The sequence below is a fragment of the Haemorhous mexicanus genome, chromosome 3, assembly GCF_027477595.1.
Source record: "Haemorhous mexicanus isolate bHaeMex1 chromosome 3, bHaeMex1.pri, whole genome shotgun sequence".
In the NCBI taxonomy this organism is placed as follows: domain Eukaryota; kingdom Metazoa; phylum Chordata; class Aves; order Passeriformes; family Fringillidae; genus Haemorhous; species Haemorhous mexicanus.
In genome coordinates, this window is record NC_082343.1 from 23,712,919 (window position 1) to 23,737,046 (window position 24,128).

At 40.6% G+C, this 24,128-nt stretch overlaps 1 protein-coding gene across 2 annotated transcripts; it reads left to right on the top strand.

Annotated features, from left to right (window-relative positions):
• Window positions 1-4: 4 nt before the first annotated feature.
• INTS7 (integrator complex subunit 7) lies at window positions 5-24,124 on the top strand. Of its 2 annotated transcripts, XM_059841085.1 has the most exons (20): window positions 5-138; window positions 286-415; window positions 1,265-1,411; window positions 3,966-4,103; window positions 4,587-4,633; window positions 5,130-5,329; window positions 6,423-6,545; window positions 9,151-9,268; window positions 10,219-10,353; window positions 10,923-11,020; window positions 11,685-11,924; window positions 12,613-12,750; window positions 13,480-13,686; window positions 17,146-17,340; window positions 18,109-18,212; window positions 18,588-18,656; window positions 19,736-19,868; window positions 21,076-21,174; window positions 21,950-22,135; window positions 23,003-24,124. In XM_059841085.1, exons 1-20 carry the CDS (start codon window positions 48-50, stop codon window positions 23,288-23,290), a joined length of 2,886 nt encoding a protein of 961 aa, XP_059697068.1. In that variant the 5' UTR covers window positions 5-47; the 3' UTR covers window positions 23,291-24,124. The 2 variants fall into 2 exon arrangements, 1 of the variants encoding a protein (XP_059697068.1); XR_009485701.1 differs by lacking the exon at window positions 23,003-24,124 and having other exon boundaries at window positions 19,736-19,846; window positions 21,950-22,089.
• Window positions 24,125-24,128: the final 4 nt, after the last annotated feature.

The following is a 24,128-nucleotide window of genomic DNA, read 5'->3' on the forward strand; positions in this document are numbered from 1 at the left end:
TCAGACTCACGGCGGCGCGTGCGCGGGGCCGGCGGCGAGCGGCAGCAATGGCGGCCAGCGGCAAGTCCTTCCTGGCCGACGCGGGCTATGGCGAGCAGGAGCTGGACGCCAACTCCGCCCTCATGGAGCTGGACAAAGGTGAGCCCGCGCGGGATCGGCGCTGCCGCCGGCCTTGGCAGCGGGGCCGGGGTGGGGGCTTCGCTCGGTACCGCTTTACCCAGGGCAGAGGGCGGAGGAAGGACCCGGGCTGGAGGTGCCTGCGGTAATTCCTGCTGTCTCCGTTAGGCCTCAGGTCTGGCAAGCTCGGGGAGCAGTGCGAAGCCGTCGTTCGTTTTCCTAGGCTCTTCCAGAAATACCCGTTCCCCATTCTCATCAACTCGGCGTTCCTAAAGCTGGCCGATGTTTTCAGAGTGGGGTGAGTACTGCCCGTCTGCTCTTGTCCATTCCCGTCTGATCCATGGGAACGCGCCGTGCCTTGGAGTGTCCTGCACTGGAGTCTGGCTTGTCGTGCTCGCCTGCCAACACCCTTCTGGTACCCAGCCTGTTGCGGTTGTGCTTGATTGGAACTTGTTTTCTACTTCTTTAGGGGGCTTGAGTGTCTGTGAGTGGTAACGACACAGTTCCTTTCCATCTGTCCTGGTTTGAGGTTTCTCTCTGACTGATTTAAGTTCACTGGTGTATGTTTTGCTCTATAAGCACACTGAAATCATACCTCGTAAATGGATGGATAGTCACACGTGCAAACCTAATCTCTAACAAAGCTCGAAGTACAGCTTTTCAGAGTGCCTGCTGTCTAAGTGATGTATATAATGGAATCAAAGCTGCTTCTTAAAAGCTTGCAAAGATGTATGCTGGTGTTGTGGAATCTTCACTCTTGTCTTCAGGAAGGAAAATAAATTTGCTCAGCACTTGACAGTGGTAATTAAGACTTCTCTGTCTTAGTCTTGAATGTGTTTTTCCAGCAGATTTGGATCCCTGTGTGTGCATAAAACAGGCATTTGCTTACACCCCTCCTCACTGGTGTCAGAGGTTCATTTCCCTGGAATTGGGCTTTAGTTTGACACAATCTGAGCTGGAAAATAAAGCAATAGTATGTTAATAGTCTCTATTTTACTATATCAGTCTACTCAGATGTTTCTAAATCATAGTTCTCTCCTTGCTTTAATTTGCTTCCAAAAGTTGTAGTTAAGTAATTTAGTATTTAAAGTGCTTGAATTTTTGTTACAAAATAGCCTGACAAAGAAATGCTTGTAATTTCTAACAGGAACAACTTCCTGAGGCTGTGTGTGCTGAAAGTTACTCAGCAGAGTGAGAAGCACTTGGAGAAGATCCTGAATGTGGATGAATTTGTCAAGAGAGTTTTCTCGGTGATCCACAGCAATGATCCGGTGGCTCGGGCTATTACACTCCGGTATGTATGGCAGGAGGGATCCTCATTTACTGCAAATCTGGTGAATGCTTCTGATTCACTTCAGACCTGTAAGTCACTATAAGTGCTTGTCTGGAATAACAAAACCAAGTGCAAGGCATTGCATCTGGGCCAGGGCAACCCCTGCTATCACTCCAGGCTGGGGATGGACAGACCAAGAGCAGCTCTGCAGTGAGAGACTTGGGGGTGCTGGTGGATGAAAAGCTGGACGTGACCCAGCAATGTTCATTGGCAGCCCAGAAAGCCAAATGTGTTTTGGGCTACATCAAAAGCAGCTTGGGCAGCAGGCCAGGGAAGGGGATTCTGCCTCTCTGCTCCCCTCTGGTGAGAGCCCTCCTGCAGTGCTGTGTCCTGCTCTGGGGTCCCCAGCACAGGAATGACATAGACCTGTTGGAGGGAGTCCAGAGAAGGCAGCTGAGATGATTAGAGGGAGGGAGCACCTCTCCTGTGAGGAAATGCTGAGAGAACTGGGATTGCTCAGCCTGGAGAACAGAAGGCTTCAGGGTGCTCTAATTGTGGCCTTCCAGTACCTGAAAGGATCCTACAAGAATGACGGAGAGGGACTTTTTAAAAGAGTTTGTAGTGACAAGACAGGGGGGAATGGCTTCAAATGGAAAGAATGTAGGTTTAGATAAGATAGTGGGAAAAAATTCTTTATTATGAATGTGGTGAAGCACTGGGACAGGTTGCCCAGAAATGTTATGGATGCCTCATCCATGAAAGTGTTCAAGGCCAGGTTGGATGGGGCTTTGAGCGACCTGGTGAAGTTGAAGGTGTCCCTGCCCATGGCCAGAGGTTTGGAACTGGATGATTTTTAAAGTCCCTTCCAACCCTGGCTATTCTGTGATTCTGTGAGTGAAATAAAGGAGGCTTTTTATACATTGCTTATAGAGTTAAAAGCAGAGACATCTGTCTTTGAAAGGCATGAATGAATGAATGATAAGGATTGGTGATAGCAAGAACAAGGTAACTAAGCACTTATGATGGTGAGAATTTTGTGGATAAGAAGAACAAGGTTATTAACCACTTATGATGGCAAGAATTTTGTGAATAGTCCCAGGCAAAACAGAATTTGCAGTGTTGAAATTTTGTGTACACCAGAGAAGAAAACTGAATCTGTTGTATGCATAACCCAGACAGTAGCTATATGCAATATATCATATCTTGCCTGGGATACTTTTAGACTAAGTGAAAGTGATTCCTTTTGTGTCAAAATAGTTTTTGTTAACTTGCAGCTTACATGAACCTTGTTAGGCTTGCACTATGCTTTTCAGTTAGCCTTGTCCTAGCTGGAACTGCTAGTTGATCTCTGAACAATAAATTCTAAGGAAATGCTGTTATATTACTGATTGCTTTGAACTTCTGGAAATCAAGTGGGAAAACAAATCAAGTTAATCTGTCTTCCATGTTACTGCTGGTTTGGTGTCTGTGTCTCTAATGCTATCCAACATGATCCTCTTAACTGCATCTTCCAGCCCCTGGGCAGGTGAATTCAAATGTGAAGAGAGCACTTGTCTTTCTCTTTTTATATTCTTTTTGTACCCCCCCCCCCATCTGGAACTGTTGTTCATTTTACTACTGGGAGATGGGAGGCATTAACAGGGCTTTGATTTGTTCATATGTCCATTTCTTTTTTCTTTCAACGTTTCATTTGAGATTATGTTTTCATGCCCTGGTGTCTCAGAAATCTCTAAATACAATATGTCTGCATGGTTTTTCTAGTTCCTGTTCAGTGCTCTAATATAAGATTGCAGTTGTTGACTGGCATTGAAGGTTATCTTCACAGGCTGCTACAAGTCCCAGGAATCCTCTCAGTTTGCATAAGTACTTTAATATCTAAATCCACAGGATACATCAAATAAAATGGTAAAATAGCTGTTGGTTCAACAGTTTCAGTTTAAAATCTTCTGTTAATATTTTTTTGTTCTCCTTCAATAGTGTCATTAAGGAAGAACATGTTGAAAGAAAAAGCTGCTTAAACAAAACTGTGTCTGTGGAATTTTATTGCTAGATAATTGTAAATATTTGCACAGAACTGTAGCTAAAATTACCATCAGTATAAATCCAACATTTATTCTTCTTTTAACTGTATTATGCTAAATATGCCTGGAAGGTATCTTTGAGGTATTTTTGGTAAAGTGCAGGCTACTTTTTTAGCAGTTACACAAGAAGTTGCTACTTTTTTCACTAATAACCTTATCTTAGATCTGAAAGATGTTGGAAATAAATCATGCCGTAGTGAACTCTTAATTTTTAAAGAATTTTTGGTAAGTTACTCACTGTGCCAATTTCAAGCTAAAAGTTATCAAAATGTAATGGAATTTTTATCAAACCACTGATGCAACCCACACAACAAAATCTGTTACATTTAATTACATGTTTACTTTTAGCATTTGCTTGTTTCTGTAATAGTCATGAAAGAGCACATACTTATATAAGCATAGCCTTTTAACCAGTCTTTTAAAATTTTTATTTGGTTTCATCATTTCTTCATGATCACTGTTTGTCCTGATTTTACTGTGATTTATTTCTGCAGGATGTTGGGCAGCATGGCATCTATCATTCCAGAAAGGAAGAATGCACATCACAGTATTCGCCAGAGTTTGGATTCCCATGATAATGTGGAAGTTGAAGCTGCTATATTTGCTGCTGCCAACTTTTCTGCACAATCTAAGTAAGAATTATTTTTTTCACTTTTTCATATTACAGAGAGTGGAAACTCCATTAACACTGACATTCACAAACCTTACTATTTTCTGTTTTGCTGTCCTTTATAGCAAAACAATCATGTGCAATAATGATGTAAGGAAATCTAAATACAGGTTCAGCAGGTTTTGGTTTTTTGTTTTTTTTTCTAAAATGGAAAGCTCATAGCTATGAGATTGAGAACTGGAATAGCAGCTTTAATCATGAATTACTTTACAGAAATTAGCAAACTGTAGTGCTGCTTGTCAGTTTTTGAAAGCTTTCATTTTCTCATTTGGTCATGCCTGTGTGCAGGGGTTCTGAAATGACTCAGGTTTTGGCAGGCACTCTTTTTTGTAACTATTAATTGTTAAAACACAGTGTTTGGTAGTTCAGTCAATTTTTTTTTTTCTATTTTTAATGACTTAATTTTTTATTTGTCATTTCACCTGGTACTTTCTTTTCTTCACAGGGATTTTGCCGTCGGAATATGTAACAAAATCAGTGAGATGATTCAAGGTACATGTGTATGTTGAATGATGAAGAGGAAAAACTTTAATTTCTCTGAAAATTCTTTGATTCATATTTACATATCAGATATCAGAATGCTGTTGCCCTTAGATGATTCCAGTTTTTAAATTAGCTGACCAATAATCTGTCTGGTTATCTTAAATCCTCCTAAAATTTAAGTTTTTGAAGCACCTGTTTGGTACAGAATAAAAGCCCATCTATAGTGTGATGAATAAACTTGCATAGACTCTCATAGGTTGCTTCAGATGAGTTGATTTGTGTGTTACCTGCAGGGAAGCAAGGAGCAGCTTTCTCAAACAGCCATGAAAGTGCTTGATAGTGCTGTCATTTCACACCTAGCTAGAGCATGAGTTGTTTGAAGCCACTGCAGGTGTTTGCACAATCTCCTTTCAGCAGTGGTAGCAATCCAGACATACTCTGTGCCTCAGAACTGCCAAAAGAAGCCAGCCCAAGGACTAACTGGCTGTTTCTTTCCTTGTTGCAGGTTTGGCCACACCTGTGGACCTGAAGCTGAAGTTGATCCCTATTCTGCAGCACATGCACCACGATGCCAGCCTGGCCTCCAGCTCCCGGCAGCTGCTGCAGCAGCTGGTGACCTCCTACCCCTCCACCAAGATGGTCATTGTCACCCTGCACACCTTTACTCTGCTTGCTGCTTCTTCTTTGGTTGACATTCCCAAGCAGGTAACTCTTCCTAAGGCATGACTTCTGTTGAAGTACAAAGTACATTTTAAAAGCACTCAGGTTCTGCCTGCTGATCAAAACAAAAGGTGATGCCTGTGCTGGGTTGGTTGCTCCTGTGCTCAAGGTATCCTTCAAGGAAGAATACCCTGAAAACTGCTGCTGCTTTCATATTTTTTGCCTTTTTTAGTTCCATTTCCAGGTGACTGTATCAAACACATTACTCCTTTTTTACAGTTCATAACATGTCTTTTTCTAAATCAGGGATTCAAATCAACAAGGATAGAATAGCATACAGGAAAATAAACACCCTGACTTTTTCTGAAAAGACTTCAACTTGCCTGTGAAAGCCAGGCTTCACTTTGCACTTCTGTATATTGTCTTGGGTTGTGGGTGTGCCTTTTGCCTTTCTTTCATGCAAGCACATGAATATTTAATGCATTTAAAGTGTATTTCTTGGAGAATTTTGAGGAATTTCAATCAGTTCCTTAAATTCAGGACTATAAACCAAGTAGTGGGAAAGCAGTGATGGAAAAATACAATGCTTTTTATCTTCTGATAATGAGCTTTGTGGATGTGATTTACAGAGCAGGTCTGAACACAGTGTCACCTGAGACTCATCCAGCTAATCTTTGTAAAGGAGTCACAAAAATCTATTTGCTTTCTTTCAGCCCGGTACAGCCATGCAAGGCTGGTGTCTGTTAGATATAATGGCATTGATCTGTCTGAAACTCTCTGCTGTGACTCACTTCTGTATTTCAGATGATGCTTCTGATGGTGCTGAACCTCAGTCTACTGAAACAACATGAGAACCCTTAATGTGCTGCTTTTATTTTTTTTTAATGGTAGTAAACATGGAGATTTAGGCTGTATTTCTGCAGCACAACAGCCAATACTGCATAAAACTGATGTAGCCAGGGTGGGGATGGAGACTAAAAACCATGGCTGGCATGTTCATACTTTCTCAAGTTAGTTTTGGCTCTGTGTGCTCAACATTTCTTCCTGAGTGCTTTTGAAAATACTTCCTTAGAAAATACTTCTTTAGAAAATACTTCTAGCAGCATCACTCTTAAACAATGAATTTATTTTCTTGCAGATTCAACTTTTGTTGCAGTACTTGAAAAATGACCCCAGGAAGGCAGTGAAGAGGCTTGCAATCCAGGATTTGAGGTTGTTGGCCAACAAGACACCACATACATGGAGCCGAGAAAATATTCAGGTCTATGTGTTTTTTAAGCTAAAGTTTATTATGAAACTTCCCAAGGAGTTGTAGAATTCTTCCCAGAGGAATTATCTGGGAGGTAAAGGAAGGAGTAACATGCATCTCCATACCCTTAAGTTAGGTTACTCTGCCAAGCAGACTAGGCAAGCATTAATGAGCAGCTCATAGAATGTCTTCAGTTGGATAAGTTGACTCAAGGATAAAGATCCTTGAAGTTTACACTTCAAGGATTGAAGCATTTTTACCAAGGGAGGGCATGTGCCATGTAGGAGGCCTTTGTACCATGAGGAAGTAGCTTTTCCATCTGACAAACCCATTTCAGGTAACAGATGTGAGAGCTGAATGTTTACACTGATCTTACCACAATGAGTACACGCCAATGCTCTGGTGCAAAACAGCCTCTGGGATTTGTCAAAACATGTCATCCAGCGAGGGGTGCTTGAAGGGACAAATGGAATTTTGATTTCATTTCTTAGAATTAATGGGGTTTTTGCAATAGTAGCCTTGTGACTCCTGTTGGATCAGTGAGCAGGTGTTGACAGTGCAGTTCCCTGTGCTATTTGGGGAAACTTGTGTTATGTTGTAGATATTACTGCTGCCTTCTTTCAATCACAGTTGCATATGAATTTTTTCTCCTTCCCCCTCTCTGGTAGAAATGACTATGGAAAATAAATTCAGTTTATATTAATGGGAAAGTAAATATTTCAGGAACTTAATGGCAGAGGGTTACAGCTCTACTTTTTCCTGGGTCATTTTTCTTTGCTTTTGTTACTCTTGGAAGCTACTTGGATCCTGTCCTGTTGGAGCATTAGGCAGCTGGAAGGAAAAACTATGCAGGTTTTTGTTAACAATCATGTGAGAAATAAAGCAGGTTCTGCTTTGTCCCCAGTTTTTGGAGGTGATGGTTTGGAGTGTGCAAAGCTTTTTGCTTTAGTGAACTGCTTTATTCTTCATAATGAGTTAACTCCAGAAATTAATTTTATTTTAGGAATTTTAAGTAATTATGGATTTTTTTGTGAAGAAAATGCTACTCTATCCCATATTTCAGTAGTAGTTATGTCAGTACAAGTGAGAGGCATTGATGACGTGGCTTTCATTGTCATGTAGTGTTTTGAAGTAAAGTAGGTGTCCTGATGGCTGAAATGCATAGGGAAGAGTTCCACTGATGTCAGAACCAAACAAGTGAGTGGGTGAAAACAAAACTAATTGTCTGAAGCTTGGTACTGCTTGCTGAATGGCATGCAGAAATAGAGTTTTTCTGACTTGTGAAATAATAAGTTGACATTTTGAGTTGGGAAGTTGTTCTCCCAGCAAGTGGAGATAATTTAAACAAAATACTATGCTTATACACCAAGGACTGGAACAGACCCTCCTTTTCTCATGGCAAGGCCTGCCTCTTGTACCTTTTTACCAACAAACATTGGTTAGTTTCTTCAGCCTTTTAGGTCTGTCCTGTGTAGGTCAGTTGGGAAGTTTGGTCTTTGCACTGTGGAGGCTTCACTGATTTTTAGACATCAGCCTCAGAGGCTGTTGCTGCCTGGAGCAGTCAGTCCATCCTGCTAACTCCTCTGTGCTCCTGGCAGTCTTCACAGTCACTGTTTCAGATATGCCCTGAGAGCTGATCTGATAGCACTGGAGTAAAGTGTCGGTGTCTTGGGAGACATCAAGACTCATTTTCTACTCCAATCATTAGATGTTCCTCTGTCTGCTGATGCCATTCTATTCAGTGGATTAGCAAAATATTGATTGGTACAAATCACAGCTGTGTTTAGAATTTAACCCTTACACGATCCATATACCTGATAAGAACACTGTGGGGTTTTTTTAGGTTCTATGGAACTAATTGTGTTGTTTTTCTTTATTCCATTTCTGGCTCTTTGGCATTCAGTTTTGGCACACTCTAAAGCAGAATATACTTATATTTTCTATTTATGTCTCATATTACTGTCCCTTCTGTTGACTAAAAAAGCATCCAAAACCAGTGAATGACTAAATTGTGAGAATGTTGGCATAAGGAATTGAGAACAATGTGCATTTGCAGAGTTATTCAAACCTAAATGTGATAAGACCTGTGATAAAATCTGGCAAAAGGCACAAAAAGTAAGACATGAGTTCTACTACAAATGAGTTAAAACATAAAATGCACCTTAATTTATTTATCAAAAACCTTAAACTCCTGTTGGACACCAATGCTGCTAGAGGAAATGACTCTTGAAACCTTGCTCTTCAGAGACATATTTATGTAGAACCTTGCAGATTGTTACAATGCAAGATAATCAGCATGCCTGAAACTGTCTTAAAATCTTTTCTAATATTGGATCAATGAGACCAGATAATATTTTTGCCACTGATTTTTAATTAATTAATGATTTATAATTGATGTTTCCTAGCATATAGGACCCACTGTCATTTTTCTGCAAGCCACATCCTCAGTCCTCTAAACCAGATGCTTGAGGACTTGGCTTTTGATTTTAGTAAAGTATTTTCTGTGGGAAAAATCTTGATTCTTAAAACTTCCCACCAGAGAAGTGCAACTAAATTTTTCATACGGATAGCTCATGCTACTTCTTACCTCTGTATTTTTTTTCCTGCTGATTTTTAGGCGCTCTGTGAATCTGCTCTTAACACTCCTTATGACAGCTTGAAAATGGGCATGTTATCTGTTCTTTCCACATTATCAGGAACCATTGCCATTAAACAGTACTTCAGCAGTGCTCCAGGTAAGAAAACTGGATTAGTTGATTACCTTTGGCATTCTAATATCTTGGTTTTCTGCTGCTGATCAGTTTCATCTAAACACTTTGTAGCATTTTCTAAAACTATTTTTGAATTTCACAACCCTGAAAGTCAGACTGTGTTCATCATACGTAAACTTAAAATGGGACACTGTATAGTCAGGAATAATGATGGTTTTGTTGTGTTTTGTGGGTACTGTGGTATGTTAAAAGGGTTTTTGCCTTTGGGTCCTCAAGTTTTCTTCATTTTGTGAAGGAGCATATTGCCTCTCAAGTGGCTGACCTGCATTCTGTTTAAGGTGCTTTGAAACCAGGGATTTGCATAATTTTTGAGTAGTAGGGAGGCTTCATGGTGTAAGAGTGGACTGGCATGTTACTGTTCCACCCTTGTGGGCTTGACCTACAGCAGTACCAGGTGTCACCAAATTATTGTGACAATATTCTGGAGAAATTGTAGAAAAAGTAGACATTTAAAAGTGATTCAAGGTATCTTGTTCTCAAAATTATGATCACACTCTTTTTTCTTCTTGAAAGCCAGACTGCCCAAATGAGTGTTATGAGCTCAAATCTGGGCTGTAGAAATGGAAAAAAAAATAGTACATCCTCTTCAGTCATTCTGGCATGGCTTAATAATTAATAGGCCCACCAGCTTTTTTTAATCAGACATAATATTTCTTAAGGCAATATTTCTCTGAGTCCTGAAACATCAACCTTAAGCTCCAAATGTTCTTTCTCATGTGTCTAACTTGTGTAGTGTTCAAGAATGAGAGAGTCTCTGGGTTTGTCTGAAGAGAGCAAAATATTTTCATCCTATTGTTTAAACATAGGAGAAAAACCTAAATCAATATAATGGTTTTGCAGAAATGTGCTTAAAGATCTGTGGTATATTTATGGACTGTGCAGTTTCATGTTCCATTTGCCTTGCTTTTATTTAGGAGCAGCAGCCACAACTGCCAGGTCATTTGATTTGGTAAAACTAGCACAGGAGTGCTGTTACCATAATAACCGTGGCATTGCAGCTCATGGAGTGAGAATTCTGACCAATATTTCAGCCTCTTGCCAGGAAAAAGGTAAGGGAAAGCAGGGGCAGTGCAGTGGCTCTGTGTGCAGCCAGGCTTATGCACTTAGCACGGATTAACTCGTCCTGTCTGTGAACCTGGCTGTAAATCTGTCTGATCCCTCATGCTGGTTAGGGAGAATGGGGACTCTAATCTAGTAGGGAATACTCTGTATGGCCTTATGAATGGTTGGGAAGGTTCCATCTTTGTCTCATTTAGAGAAAATTACTGCCCAGAGTAGAACTCATGCTAAATGAATGCTTGTTTTACCTTTGCTGTAAGATTAGTGAATTGTTGGTCAACTTTTGAAAGCCCTTTGCACAGAGCCTGTTGCAAAATAATAGCAGGGCATTGAGAAATCCTAGTCCCAAGATTTATGCATGCTTTGCAAGTGTCAGTGGGGCTGCTGAATAGTTACCCAAGACATGGAATGGCAGAATTGTTTCCCATCAAAGTAAGGCAAAGCAGAAGTGTTAGGAAGATTCTTAATTGTCTTGACTGCTGCAGCAGTGCAAGCATTACAACAACTATGGTCACAGAGAACAGAACAGAGAACAAACAAACTCTTTTTCTTTTTGTAGATCTTCTGCCTTTGGAGCAAGATGCAGTTTTTGGCTTAGAAGCTCTTCTTGTTCTCTGTAGTCAAGACGACAGCCCAGGAGCTCAGGCAACCTTAAAGGTGACATTACTGTTGTCTTCCCCTTCACAGCTGTTAGTTGTAATAACAGCTTGTGTAACAGAGATCTGGTGTGCACCAGATCCTTTCTGGTGGAAGCATAACAGACTGGAGGGAAAAGATTATTTTTCTGGTTTGTCCATAATCAGAGTTCAGAGCAGTAGAGAAACTGAGCATAGCCATAGTACAATTCTTCTGAGCTCTAGGATAAGAGGGTTGTTGCAGGTGGTAGGGAGCATTCCTCTCAGAGGAAAGCTGTAATAAAACATGAAGGTTGGCTGGAGATGTCCCTGGAGGACAAAGAGAATCTTGGAGACAACTTGCTTTTTGGAGATGGAGATGCAATGTACATTGTCACAACATTTTTATGAATGATTATTCTTATTTTCCCGCTTCAGAAACTATCAGTAATTTTTCTAGTTATTTGCCTTAAGGGCTGGTGTTGTAAGAGACTACTAATGTTTCTTGAATTTGTGATGTTTTAGTGCTGGTTACTCAGGAACAAAGACTTGGGCTCTTGGAAAAATCTCATCTTTTGTAGAGTACATAGTTGTGAAAATACCAGATCTGTGTTTCTGCAGTCCTGCTTGCAGCTAAGTAAGTGTGCCTGCTTTGTTGGTTCTGAGGCCATTGTGTTGATGGTACCTGCGGGCTGTGTGAGTTGCAGATCACGCTGACCTGCATGGTGAAGCTGGTGAAGTGCCGCCCCCACCTGAGCCAGTCCGTGGTGGAATCCCTGCTGGCACAGCTGCACAGTGCCCAGGACAACGCCAGGATCCTCATGTGCCACTGCCTGGCAGCCATTGCCATGCAGCTGCCTGTCTTGGCAGATGGGATGCTAGGAGACCTAATGGACCTCTATAAATTAATTGGACAATCTGCCACAGATAAAAAGCAGGAACTCTTGGTAAGACCTCCCTTGATGGATAAAGTCTGTATAAACAATTGGGGATGGACTGTATTTTAAAGGGCAGCTAAGGCATTTGTTATGTGTCCAGGTTGATGTGCCAGTCTGTAGCCACTGGTTTCAATTTTCTTTTAACTTCTGACTCTTTATGTCAGTGTTCAGTGTAGAAATATCTCCTGGATGGAGCTGTCCTATGCAGTGTATTCCATTAGATTTTCCAGCAGATGGCACTGCTTAGGCAAACCTGGCTATTGAAATTATTGGAGTATCTCTAAAGTAGTGTTTAAAGGCCAAATGGCAGCTAGCTCCATATACATAGAGTGCTCTGAGGCAAATTACTTAATATATGGCCAGAAGGAAAAATGTTTTCATCACATATACTTGGAAAGGAATTTGGATTTAAAAAAAGAAATTACAAGCTTTCTGTTAATTTACTTGGAGCATTTGAAATATTTCAGCTAAAAGGCAGAGCTGAGATTCTTTAAATGAAAGTTACTTTTATCTACAAGAAATACTTGGATTGCTGTAACTATTTAAAAGATATATGACTGAGAAGTTTTGCAGTTAAAATATATATATGTAATCTTCTATGTCATTTTGAGTCCAAAATAAAACAGAAATGGCTTTTTTCTTCTATTCTTTAGTTACTGAAGTATAACTTTCTTTCTCACTCCTCTCTCTCTACTAGGTTTCGCTTGCCACAGTGATATTTGTTTCCAGTCAGAAAGCTTTGTCCACAGAAATCAAAACTGTGATCAAACAGCAGCTTGAGAATGCCTCCAATGGATGGACAGCCTACAGGATAGCCAGGCAGGCTTCCAGAATGGTAAGTGAAAATACCTGGAGAAAAATGGTTTGCTGTGATTGAAGGAATGCCAAGGAGTTCTTTGAATTGGATAAGGGAATAAGGAAAATTGCAGGACTTGGGAGGAGGAGGTGAATGGGGGGGAAAAAAAATAAAAATCACTCTCTCTTCTAATTTCCTGGAATGCAGATTCAGATATATATAATTTGGGAATTCATCCCATCAAAATGGTTTTTTCACTTATTCTTTTGAAGTGTTTGAGAAGGAAGTAAGTGATGTCCTGGCACTTTCTTGAGCTCATACCTAATCTGTATTGTCTGACTGCTCTTCAGAATGTGAAGGTCATCCTGATGTACAGTTCTCTTTCTTCAGTGTGAAGAAAGGAAGAAAAATATACTGTTTCCCTTTTCCCTTAAGTAAATTCACAGTTGGGGTTAGAATTACACAGAAGCCCTAGTATGAGATGCTGAAGTAAATTTCCATGGTTTTTTCTCATCTTATTGAATTATCTTGTGTAAATAAATACTATACTTTTTTACAGGTTGCTATTTCTATAAAGTAAGCACTTGTGCTTTTATTTATTATTAGCATTGCCACAGTCAAATAATTGGGAAATTACTGGTTTCAGTATTTCTGTTTCAAAGCTGGGAGTAGTTCTGGAGATGTTCCTGTTTTCTTATTTGCCTAAGTTTTGTAGAAATCCCCAGCCTTCTTTCACGTCCCCTTTCAGAAACATTCTTGTCATTACAGGGCAACCACGACATGGCCAGAGAGCTGTACCAGAGCCTGCTGACCCAAGTGGCTTCAGAGCACTTCTACTTCTGGCTGAACAGCCTGAAGGAGTTCTCCCACGCCGAGCAGTGCCTGACAGGCCTGCAGGAGGACAGCTACAGCTCCGCGCTCTCCTGCATCGCCGAAGCCCTCAAGTCCTACCACAAAGGAATCGCCTCGCTGACGGTCAGCACACACCTCTGCTGGTGATGTTTCTGGTGCTGCAGCATGGGTTCTGTGCTTCACTCTCTGAAAAGTTCTTCAGTATCTCTGGCATCTGCCAGACTCTCTTTGCTTCTCCTCTGCAGGCATCTCAGTAGTAACACACTGCATCTTGAGAGAAAAGATCCTGTCACTCAGCCAAGTGTGATTAGCTAGATTTCTTTTTGCTTTTTCTTCTCCCTCCACCCCTCATTTCCTGTCTTGATCAGATGAAATGAAATGGGACAAATCTTGTTTAATTAAAGTTACAATACTTATAATTTTCCACTCCTTGCTTTGGGTGAATAAAAGCTATTGTAATAGTCAAGCCTGGGAATTAGCCTAAATTGGCTGCTGTCTTCTTGAAATAGAGAGAGGGATTCAATTGTCTTCCTCCCTCTTGCTGAGTTCATGTTGCCTTCTATTTGACAATGTGATCTCATGGAATCCTAATAGCAATCTAATAAGAGGAAGGACAATTCAGTTTCATCAAATCCAACTGGTGCCTGCTTTTATACTTTGCAAATACTTTCTGCTTCTCTGAAGTGGTAAAAATACTAAAAGCTGTATGATGTCTGTGAACATAAACAAAAAAAAAAATTAATGATTAGGGACCTTCAGTTCCTGCTGTAAAGTTGCTTCTTAGGCAAAGATGATCCAGCTTCACACAGTACTTTTTCATATTTTAGTTTCCATGAAGAAACCTTTACATACAGTTTCTGTATGCCTTTTCAGTGAAGCTGCTGTGTTCTTTTAGTTACTGGACAGTTAGGGTCATGACAATTCAGACTTTACTGTTTAATAAAGTTCAGATATTACTATTTATTAATAAAATGCCCCTGAATAAGCTGCAATGACATAAATTTCTACTTTTGTCCTCTGAAAGATCCATCATTCCTGAAGTGTTTGTCTTTAAGTGTTGGCTGAATGAATCAGGCTTTTAATTCAACACTTCAGGATTTCTCTAACATCAAGAAGACATTGAGAGGAGGACCTCATCTAATTAGATGTTAATATTTAATACAGGCAGGAAAATAACACACTTAAATAGGTCATACTGTGATCTAGTAATTTAATTACCCCTTCCATGGAGTTTGGGGCTTTTTTTCTGTTGAAGGATTCCTGTCTTCATCTCTTGTGCTGACTTCAGTTCCTGTTGCATATAGTGCTTTTCTGGGCCCAGTGCCCTCCTTATGGATGGTTGTGGTCCAGAGGAGTGAGTACAGGATTTGTAGGTCAGAGGGGAGGAAATTGGGTTTTACTGATGGTTGTTGCTGACTTGTTGCATCACCCTGGACAATTTCCCAGCTGTGCTTGAGTGTATCAGCTGTAAAAGGAGGCACTCACTGCTTGTCTATAGAACTCAGCCTCTCCAAGGGGAGCAAAGTGCCACAAAATGCACGTGACAGCCTTGCTGCTGAAGGCTTTTGCTCTCTTTCCTCTGACTTGAGCTCTGCTGTTGCTGCTGTTCAGTGCAGAGCATGACTCAGCTCTGCTGGTACCACAGACCAGTGGTGCATATGATGAGCCTTATGTAGCTGCTCCACTCTGTAGCTGGAGAACACAGTGTCAGTAAATCTCTTGTAGATGTTCAGCCCAGTTTAGCAACGATGAAATGTTCAGACAGCGCCTTGTTGGGAAATTTCTCAATTCCTCCTTGATAAACATAAAACTCTGCTTGCACTGCAGAGTGGTCTTTCTTTGGAGTTAGTACGCTTGAGGGAAGGAAGTCCCTCTGCTTTATGGATAAGAGGTTCTCCCTTTGGGAGAACAGGGACTTGTCAGGGAGCACATTGATCAGAGTCCCCATCTGTCTTGATGTGTGCTTGGTTGGAGAGTTAGCAAAGGTTTTGAATGGGTCCTGCTCTTTCTGGCACAGATCCTGTGTCTCATTGGAAGCATTGGGTTTATTTTTCCACTGCTGGTAATCTAAAGAAGATACAAAACTTGAATAAAGCACTTGCACAGCCATTGGTTAAATAGCACCAACTCCAAATATGTCGAGTGGTGGTGTTTAAAGAACTTGGCTGAGCCAAAGAAATACTTCTGTCACTTTCAGAAAGAATTGTAACTCACTTATTGCCCATGGCAGATAAGGTGAATTGCAGTATTAATGAGACAGGCTTGTGTTTCCATTTACAAAATTCAAGTCCAATTTGTGCTACTAAAAATGTCTGGCTTTTCTGATATGAGTACTTTACTCTTTAAAAGCATGTAGTCTCTGTAGAGCAATTACAGCCCTCTTCCACAGAGAGTTTTCTGAAACCATCCTTGCAAAATAAACTGAACAATTCCAGTTCAAAAGGGAGTTTTTTGGTGCCCTTGGAAAAGGAAAAGCAAAGTGATAGATAAGAGAGCTTAATGGTTTAAATATGAAATAGTCTTATTTTTTCAGTTGAAATCTAGTTCAGCAGTTTAAAGTGGTTGCAGTGGGCTGATGTTTTCTCACTTTAGTCAGTAGTGGGCCAGTTCTCAGATGATCTGATGCTTCATGAGAAACCAGTTAGCTGGTTTTCTGCCAGCAGAGAAATGGTTCTTAGTAAAGTTTTGGGGTAGATTATAACTTCTGCTTTGAGAAGTGACCTGGTAAGGAATAAGAAGCACTGGCAAAGACAGGCATGAGTCCAAGATGAAGTCCCAGTGCTTTGTTTTTGGGAAGGGCTTGTTCTTCTCAAAATCCATCAGTTTAAGAAAAATAAGTAGTGAATTTTTGGCTTAACTAGTATCAAACCTCCAGTACTGCAGTTTACCCCCTCCTGGGTGTCCTGAGTTGTCACAGATGCTTCTACAAGTCAGATAAGCTTTTTGGGAGCAAAGCTTCATAGAACTGTATTTTCTGAACAACAGCAGCTTGTCTACCCTCCTGGAATTCTGTTATTTACTGTTCTTAGTTACCAGTAGACTGTGTCTCTTGCCTTCATCAAATGCAAGGTTCAGTGCCTTCATAATGTTCCCATCCATTTCACAGTTCCAAAAAAAAAAATCACCCCTTCCTCATGCTGTGGGTAACTTGAGCCAATTCCTTCTCCTCTGGCTGATGCAAAGAATCACTTTTTCAGTCCTTGTTCTTCTTGTTTGCCATCCAATTCAGTGTACTTTTTCTTATGCTAAAGTCTATCAGGCCTAATGTAATTTGAAGCTTAATGGCTTGGCCTTAGGAAAAAGAGGAAATAGATGCCCTAAGAGTATTTTCACTGCTTAAGTCACATTTGTTACAAGGGTGACATGCTTGGAATATGACTTAGTAATTATGTAACTTCTATGTCATTTATATTTAGTATGATTGAAATTGAGCAAACCTGTTAAATGTAATTTTTTTAAAAACAGCTTTTAGAATTGAACTTGAGGATTCAGATTTCTGAGACTGTTCAGTGACACTGCAGTGTAATTTTATCATTTTTGCTTTTGACCTAGTTTGCCAACATTCCTATTACTGTGTTTCAGGCTGCTAGTACGCCACTTAATCCTCTGAGCTTTCAGTGTGGATTTGTGAAACTCAGGATTGACCTTCTGCAAGCTTTTTCTCAACTTATTTGTACCTGCAACAGCCTAAAAACAAGTCCACCCCCAGCTATTGCCACAACGATTGCTATGACATCGGGAAATGATCTCCAGAGGTGTGGCCGCATCTCCAACCAGGCACGTGCTCCCGTTCCACTCTTGTGCAGTTGTGTTTGTGACTCGGGTATGAATTTTGCTCCTCAGCAAACACATTTGACCAAAGAAATGAAAAGTAGCTGTGAAGTGGGTTTTGGTTTTCACCTGTAGCTCTGAAAACACCTGCCTGTAGCAGGCCGTGTTTTGAAGCTCAGTGTTCGCGTGTGTGTTCTCCTCCAGTCACGCACACAGCTTCCAAGGATATGCACGTAGCGAGTCACTTGGTACACTCTAGCTTGCAGCAAGGCTTTTCACACCTTGCTTTGAAACATCTCAAGACACTCTGAGTACACTGAGGAAAAATAGATATACCTGAGGATGCTTCTGCAGCTCCTTTTGCTGAGAGTTGGCAACTGCCTTGGTAGCATACAAAACTTGCCTTGGTACCACCTTGGAACACCAAGGAGGTTTGCTTCTAAATCCAACCAGTAGGTGGTCACTGAGACAGAGCAGTTTGATTTACCAGTAGGGGATGGAGGAGGTTGTTGATGGAGTTTTTTTTTCTTTTGCTTTGTTTTTAACCCAAGGAGATTTTGTTGGTGCAGGAAATACACCTGTTTAATGCATGGATAACAGCCTGTCACTTTGGAAATCATTATCTGAGTGAAGAAGCAAGAACTTTATAAATTTTTCTCTAATGTGCCACCTTATTCCCTTAGTGTTGTATGTTACAGTGTAGTGGTTTTCTGGATGTGTGGGGTTTTGTTTTGTTTTGTTTTGTGGTTTTGCCTAGTAACATTGTCTCTGCAGATGAAACACTCAATGGAGGAATTCCGGAACTTGGCTACACGGTATGGAGATCTCTATCAGTCATCTTTTGATGCAGACTCAGCAACTCTAAGGAATGTAGAACTGTATCCTTTAAAAATCCTAGGGTTTGTCCACTTTCCTTCTCATGTGCACAGCATGAAGCATAAGAATCCTCTTTTCTTTGAAGACTGCCAAGAAGTAATTTTGGAAGTTAATAACATAAAAATTAGCTGCCAATTGTTTAAAACCTATTTGAAAATAAACATTGCCATATTACTGTTTGGAATTACTTGATAAACAATTTATGGCACAAAAATTGGAGCAGCTTATGACTTGGTATTTTCACAGTTCCTGCTCTCTGTTCACTAAATGGGTAATGACTGTAGGTTTACTTCACAGAAGCAAGGAAAAGTGCCACCAAATGCACTGCATTTCTTGTTTTAGGTGCCAGTCTTTTAACTCCTTAGTATTAATATCAGACAACAGCAGAGCTGCCTGTTGATTTCACATGCAATAGAAGCTCTGATTTTGGATCCAGAATCTGCAAGGTAGGTTTGATACTTAACTGCATACTCCTTTTCTGCTTATTAATAAATCCCTGGAGCTTTAAGCCTAGGAATTCAAGGAATGTTCAGAAAGTTTCTCAGTAGACATTTCTAATTGTATTCTGAGCAGGCTTGAGGATCTGTTGCTGCTGTGCTGTACCTGGCAGACTGGGGACTCTCTTTTGAGTTCTGTATTTCATACTGATTTTGCTCTTGAGAGCACTATACTGGAGTTATCTTAAATGTAGACTTGAATTTCTAATCTCTCCTTTAGCCACTTATTTTAGTGTGTTAGATCCCATACCTCTTGCTTGCACTTTTAAGTGCACCTTAGCTTCGTTCAAAGTTGTGAAAACACATGCACTAAATTAGTTCAAATTTTTAATGTAAAGCCATCACCTCTGGCTCTTTTTCTAACAGTGAACTTAAATCCACTAGAAAACACCGTTGAAGTGGTGATGAATTGAATCAGTGTTTAAAACTTCCAGGCTGAGATTAAATGGAGAATAGTGTGGATAAAATCTCTAAATCTCTCAGTGATTTTATAGCTGGTAATAAAAGTGAACATCCTAAGTGACTGTAGTGCTCATTATGAATTAAGCATTGCTTAGAAGGTATATTAGTCAATGAGATGGAATTCTGTTCAAAGGAGGAGATTATAAACTTGGAGATTTAATTTTAATTCTGACTGGCATTCTTGATTTGTGTTGTGAAATTTTCATGACTGTTACAAACACTGCAGGGTTAAAAAAGCCAGGGGAAGTAAGTATGCTGAGTCTGTTAGACCTGTCACTGCTTCAGCTGAGAGGGAGGGGACAAGAAATGGTGAATAAATGGTAGGTAAGAAAGTTTTAAATGTAAAGGGCAAGTGTTATAGTGGAAAAATAATCTAAAGAACAGAGTAAACAGTTTGAAAGACATTTCTTAATGGATTTTATGTTGTAATGTCTTTTGTAATGTCTTTCTTGTCCAGTCTGTTTGGTAGTCTGCCTTCCAGGTTATGATGAGGAAAGTAAGTTAGACATAATATAAAGCTTTTTTTTTTTTTTTTTTTTTTTTTTTTTTTTTTTTTTTTTTTGTAGTTTCCAGGAATATAGCTCAAATGGAACAGCTCATGTTGAAAGTGAATATGAAAGAAGAATGATGTCTGTATTTAATCATGTACTAGAGGAAGTGGAATCCCTCAACAGGAAGTATGCTCCTGTGTCTTATTTGGCAAGTAACAGTTTTAAATGTATATTGTCTGGAGAAAGGGGCCAGAACCCCAGAACTCCATATATCTGTGGCAGGCAAGAAACTGGGAAGCATTCTCAGTTAATTAACATTTCTGACTCAGATGGTCTCTACAGAGACACACTTGTTTAAAAATACTTCAAGAACCATTTTGCTAAAACATCTGTAGCTTTACTGGTCTGATGAAAAATAATACTTTTAAAATTCCCATCCTAAGAGCTCAGCAGATGCTGATAAGGTCACTACAAGAGCTGTCAGACCCCTCACCACACTCACTCTGCAACACCGGAGCACACACTGGAGCACATTCTCCTCGTTCAGGTTCTTGCTGTGAAGGAATTCTCCCCCTCTCACAGAGCAGCCTAGCTTTGGTCCCTGAGCTCTGGTGGTGAGCTCTGGTGCTTTGTGAGTGAAGCATTTCTCTTGTCAGTGCAGGGCATCAGGGAGCACAGTGTGCAGTGTGCTGGTGCCAACAGTGAGCTGGTAACACTCTCCTTTACAGGGCTGGTGCCTTTGGCTCTTGCTGCTCGTGGGCATCCTGAAGCTGAAGTGCATGTTGGTGGGAGCAGGGTGGTTTGGCATGGTTGGCATCTGTTTGCCTGGTTTCTTAATCCAACAGTCCTTACCAATTTCAAGTAGAATAGAGGAGTAAACCACAGCAAAGGTAAACCCTGTCCACTTGGTTGTAGCTGGCTGCACACCAAGGCAGCTTGGTGACTCCAGGGGCAGTGCTTGTGTTCATCTGAGCCAGAGGCGTGGTGCAGCAGGGAAAGAAAGAGTAGACAAGAGGCTTAAAACTTAATTATTGCATTAAGTTGTGATAGATGTCAGGCTTTTTGCTTGGAGGGGAGTTATTTTCTGAGAGTTTGTGTGTAGGAGTGTTTGAAGCAGATCCTGCTCTGTCAACTCTAACACAAGGACTGCCCCTGGAGTCACCAAGCTGCTTTGCTTTGCTTGACCTCCTTGTTTTTTTCCACAGCAGAATACCTCCTTCAATAAGGGGCAGAACATAAACAGAGAGGCTGAATATAGTCATTGTAATCTTAGTGGTTATAATTCTATGACTGTGTTAATATATTTTTGGACTTAAAATGGAAATTCCTGCTGTTTCAGTCGTTCAGGTACATGTCTTTTTCCTGGGTCATGAATGATACTTTTTCTCAGTTGTTTTGGCTCTTGTTTCTTGCAGCATACAGCTTGTCTGTGCAATGCTGTCATTGCCTTGTTGAAGGTGCCCCTTTCATTTCAAAGGTACTTTTTCCAAAAGCTGCAGTCTACAAGTATTAAGGTAAGTACTGCTCAAATATGACCTCAAATTTCTTTAGAAAGTCTTCATGAGAAAAGCCCTACTGAAGGCACAGAGCTTAAGGAGTTTTAGTGAAGATACAAAACTGCAAATGGCATTTGGGTTAATGTGTTAGGAGTAACTTGAATAGCATGTATGTGTGGTTGTTCATGGTTGTTCAGAACCACTAGACAGTCTCTTAGACAAGTAGGATTCAGTTCTTTGATTGCAAAGCCTTAAAGGTAAAATGTACCTGGAATTTTTGTTGATTCTGAGTCTCCAAAGCCAAATAATTCTACTCCTGAGAGAGCAGCTTTTATAGATTTGTGTTTGGTTTTTTCCCTTTCCCTTTAAGAAGCAATGTTCAGTATCTTGGAAGAAAATTGTCCTATATATCAGCTCACTGACTGAGAATGACTATATATGACTAAGGTCCTGGGGGTTTTTTTGTTTTACTCAAGTGTTCCTTTTTTCTGGGAAAAGTGAAAGCTTAAGTTTTTAATATTTACTCTTACTGCATTTTGCTTCTTTGTTCAGCTTCATATACCTATGTTCTGTGGAAGATTTTTTTCCACATCTTTTGAAGAAGGGAAGTCAATAAAACTGATACAAAGATAATATCTGGTATTGCTGATGTTTATTAAATAATATAGTAATGAGTCTCTGATAATGGCTGTGTTTCCATTTGCTGATTTTCCTACCCAGCCTCTCCTCGGAAATGTTTCTATAAGAAGGTGTCCTGTTTCATCCTTTTTTGCTCTGTTTACTTGTGTTCCAGCTTGCTCTATCCCCATCTCCAAGGAACCCAGCAGAGCCTATAGCAGTGCAGAACAACCAGCAGTTGGCCCTCAAGGTGGAAGGAGTGGTTCAGCATGGATCCAAACCAGGCCTTTTCCGTAAAATCCAGTCTGTCTGTCTCAATGTCTCTTCAGTGCTTCAGAGCAAATCTGGACAGGACTATAAGGTGTGGATAGAACAGAGCCACGAGGAGCCTTGAGCTTTTTTGCTGTTTTGCTGTTCTTTTGTTTGTCTCTGGGTAGCAGAATTCCTAGGATGAGATGAATGGGGGTGGTTCTGTACTCCTTTCACTCCTGCCAGTTGACATTCAAGCACCGGCCAGAGCCAAGCATAACTTGTAGAGGGGATCTGGGATTTTTAAGTCTGCAAGATGTCAATACCTTTTTGTAACAGCTCTTCTTCCAAACAAAGAGGCTTTGTGATGTTTGGAACAAGTCATTAGGAATCTGCCTGAGATGAGGAAAACTCAGCCTTGTTATATATCATATAAAAAAACCAAACCAGGAGTAGATTATTCTTTACCACATAGTCTCTAGAATTTTTTATAGTCGTTTTATGGTTCTTTTATTTCGTTCGTGGAAATCTGAGGACAGACTGTCCAAATCAAATAGCGTCTGAGGAGACACATATTAAACTTAAGTCAACAGTTTTATCAAAGGCTGCATGCCTGAGGTTTAGGTTCTGCTAGCATGTGATACTTAGTGACAGGCCCGTTTTGGTGGGTTTTGGGGTCAGGTTTTTGTTTGTTTTGTTGTTTGGGGTTTTTTAAGGGAGAATAGGAGAAAGTCAGTGGCTTGTAAAAGAACAGGACTAGGAAGTGTGTGATGTTTGACTCCCATTACTTTGTGGAAAAGGAGAACCTCAGGTGGAAGATGACTTGTTAGCTTGTCAAGCTCTCTCAAGTATGCACTTGTATTGGTTTAGGAGAATTGCGAACAGATTTTTCCTTTTTCTCCTCTCTCCTTCAAGGGGAGACCTGAAAACTTATTTTTGGCATGTTGAGGGTGCTTTAACCTTCCCTCTTTGTTCTCAGATTCCTCTTGACAACATGACCAATGAAATGGAGCAGAGGGTGGAACCGCACAACGACTACTTCAGCACTCAGTTCCTCCTCAACTTTGTCATCCTTGGCACCCACAACATCACCGTGGAGTCCTCTGTGATAGACTCGAATGGTATTGTCTGGAAAACTGGGCCTAAAACAACCATTTTTGTGAAGTCTCTTGAGGATCCATACTCGCAGCAGGTTCGCCTGCAGCAGCAGCAGGGCCAGGCGCCAGTGCAGCAGCAGCAGCAGAGAACCGCGTACTCGCGCTTCTGAGCGCCACAGTCACCCCCGCCTGCTCCTCTGGACACTTCTGTTTTAAAGGGGGTTTTTTTTTAGGATTTTTTTTATTACAGCCTTCTCCTAGAAAGTCTCAGGTGCCAGTTTGTTGCTTCTTAAATTATCTGGAGTAAATTTGAACTTGATTCAGCAGAGGCAGCTGTTCACATTTGGAGTTGCGCTCTTACTATAAGAACTTCCACCTGATCTTAACTTCTGTTTACAAACCTGTTCCAGCAGGCTCCACAGACTGCAGCAGCAAGGGACACTAAGTTTGTCGACTGGTACTTTCCATGATGTTTTTTGAAGCACATAGGTTCTAATGTCAGGCTTACAGGACATTGGGAAACACTTCACTTTGGCTGATTATACAGAGATTAGTGTAATATCAAGTGTGTCTCTTTTAATGTGAAGCAAGTGGCAGGAATATCCAGAGATTCTTTTGCTGACATTTTAATAGGAAGTTCCAGTATTTGGCTGGTGTATGTATGTTATTAAATTCTTCAGCACTATTTAATGCATGCAGCTGGAAGAAAAACAATTGCAGTTCACTTGTGATACCCAGTCACTGCAGAGGGAGGAGACTGCTTGAGGGGTTGCTGTCTGGGGAGTCTTGCAAGAGGCAGAATTTTACAGGTGGGAATAATCACTGTCTCTCAGATGATATGGAAGATATTACCATGTTGTTTTTAAATTTTCATGCATCTGTACTTCTGAAACCTTTTCTTTCGTAGGGTTTTTTTAATTTGCTCTTTTAAGAGGGAAATTAAAATGAATGACAGCTTGCAAGTAAGCAGCTCTGTTTTTTAAAAGGAGTCTTTTATACCAAAACTTT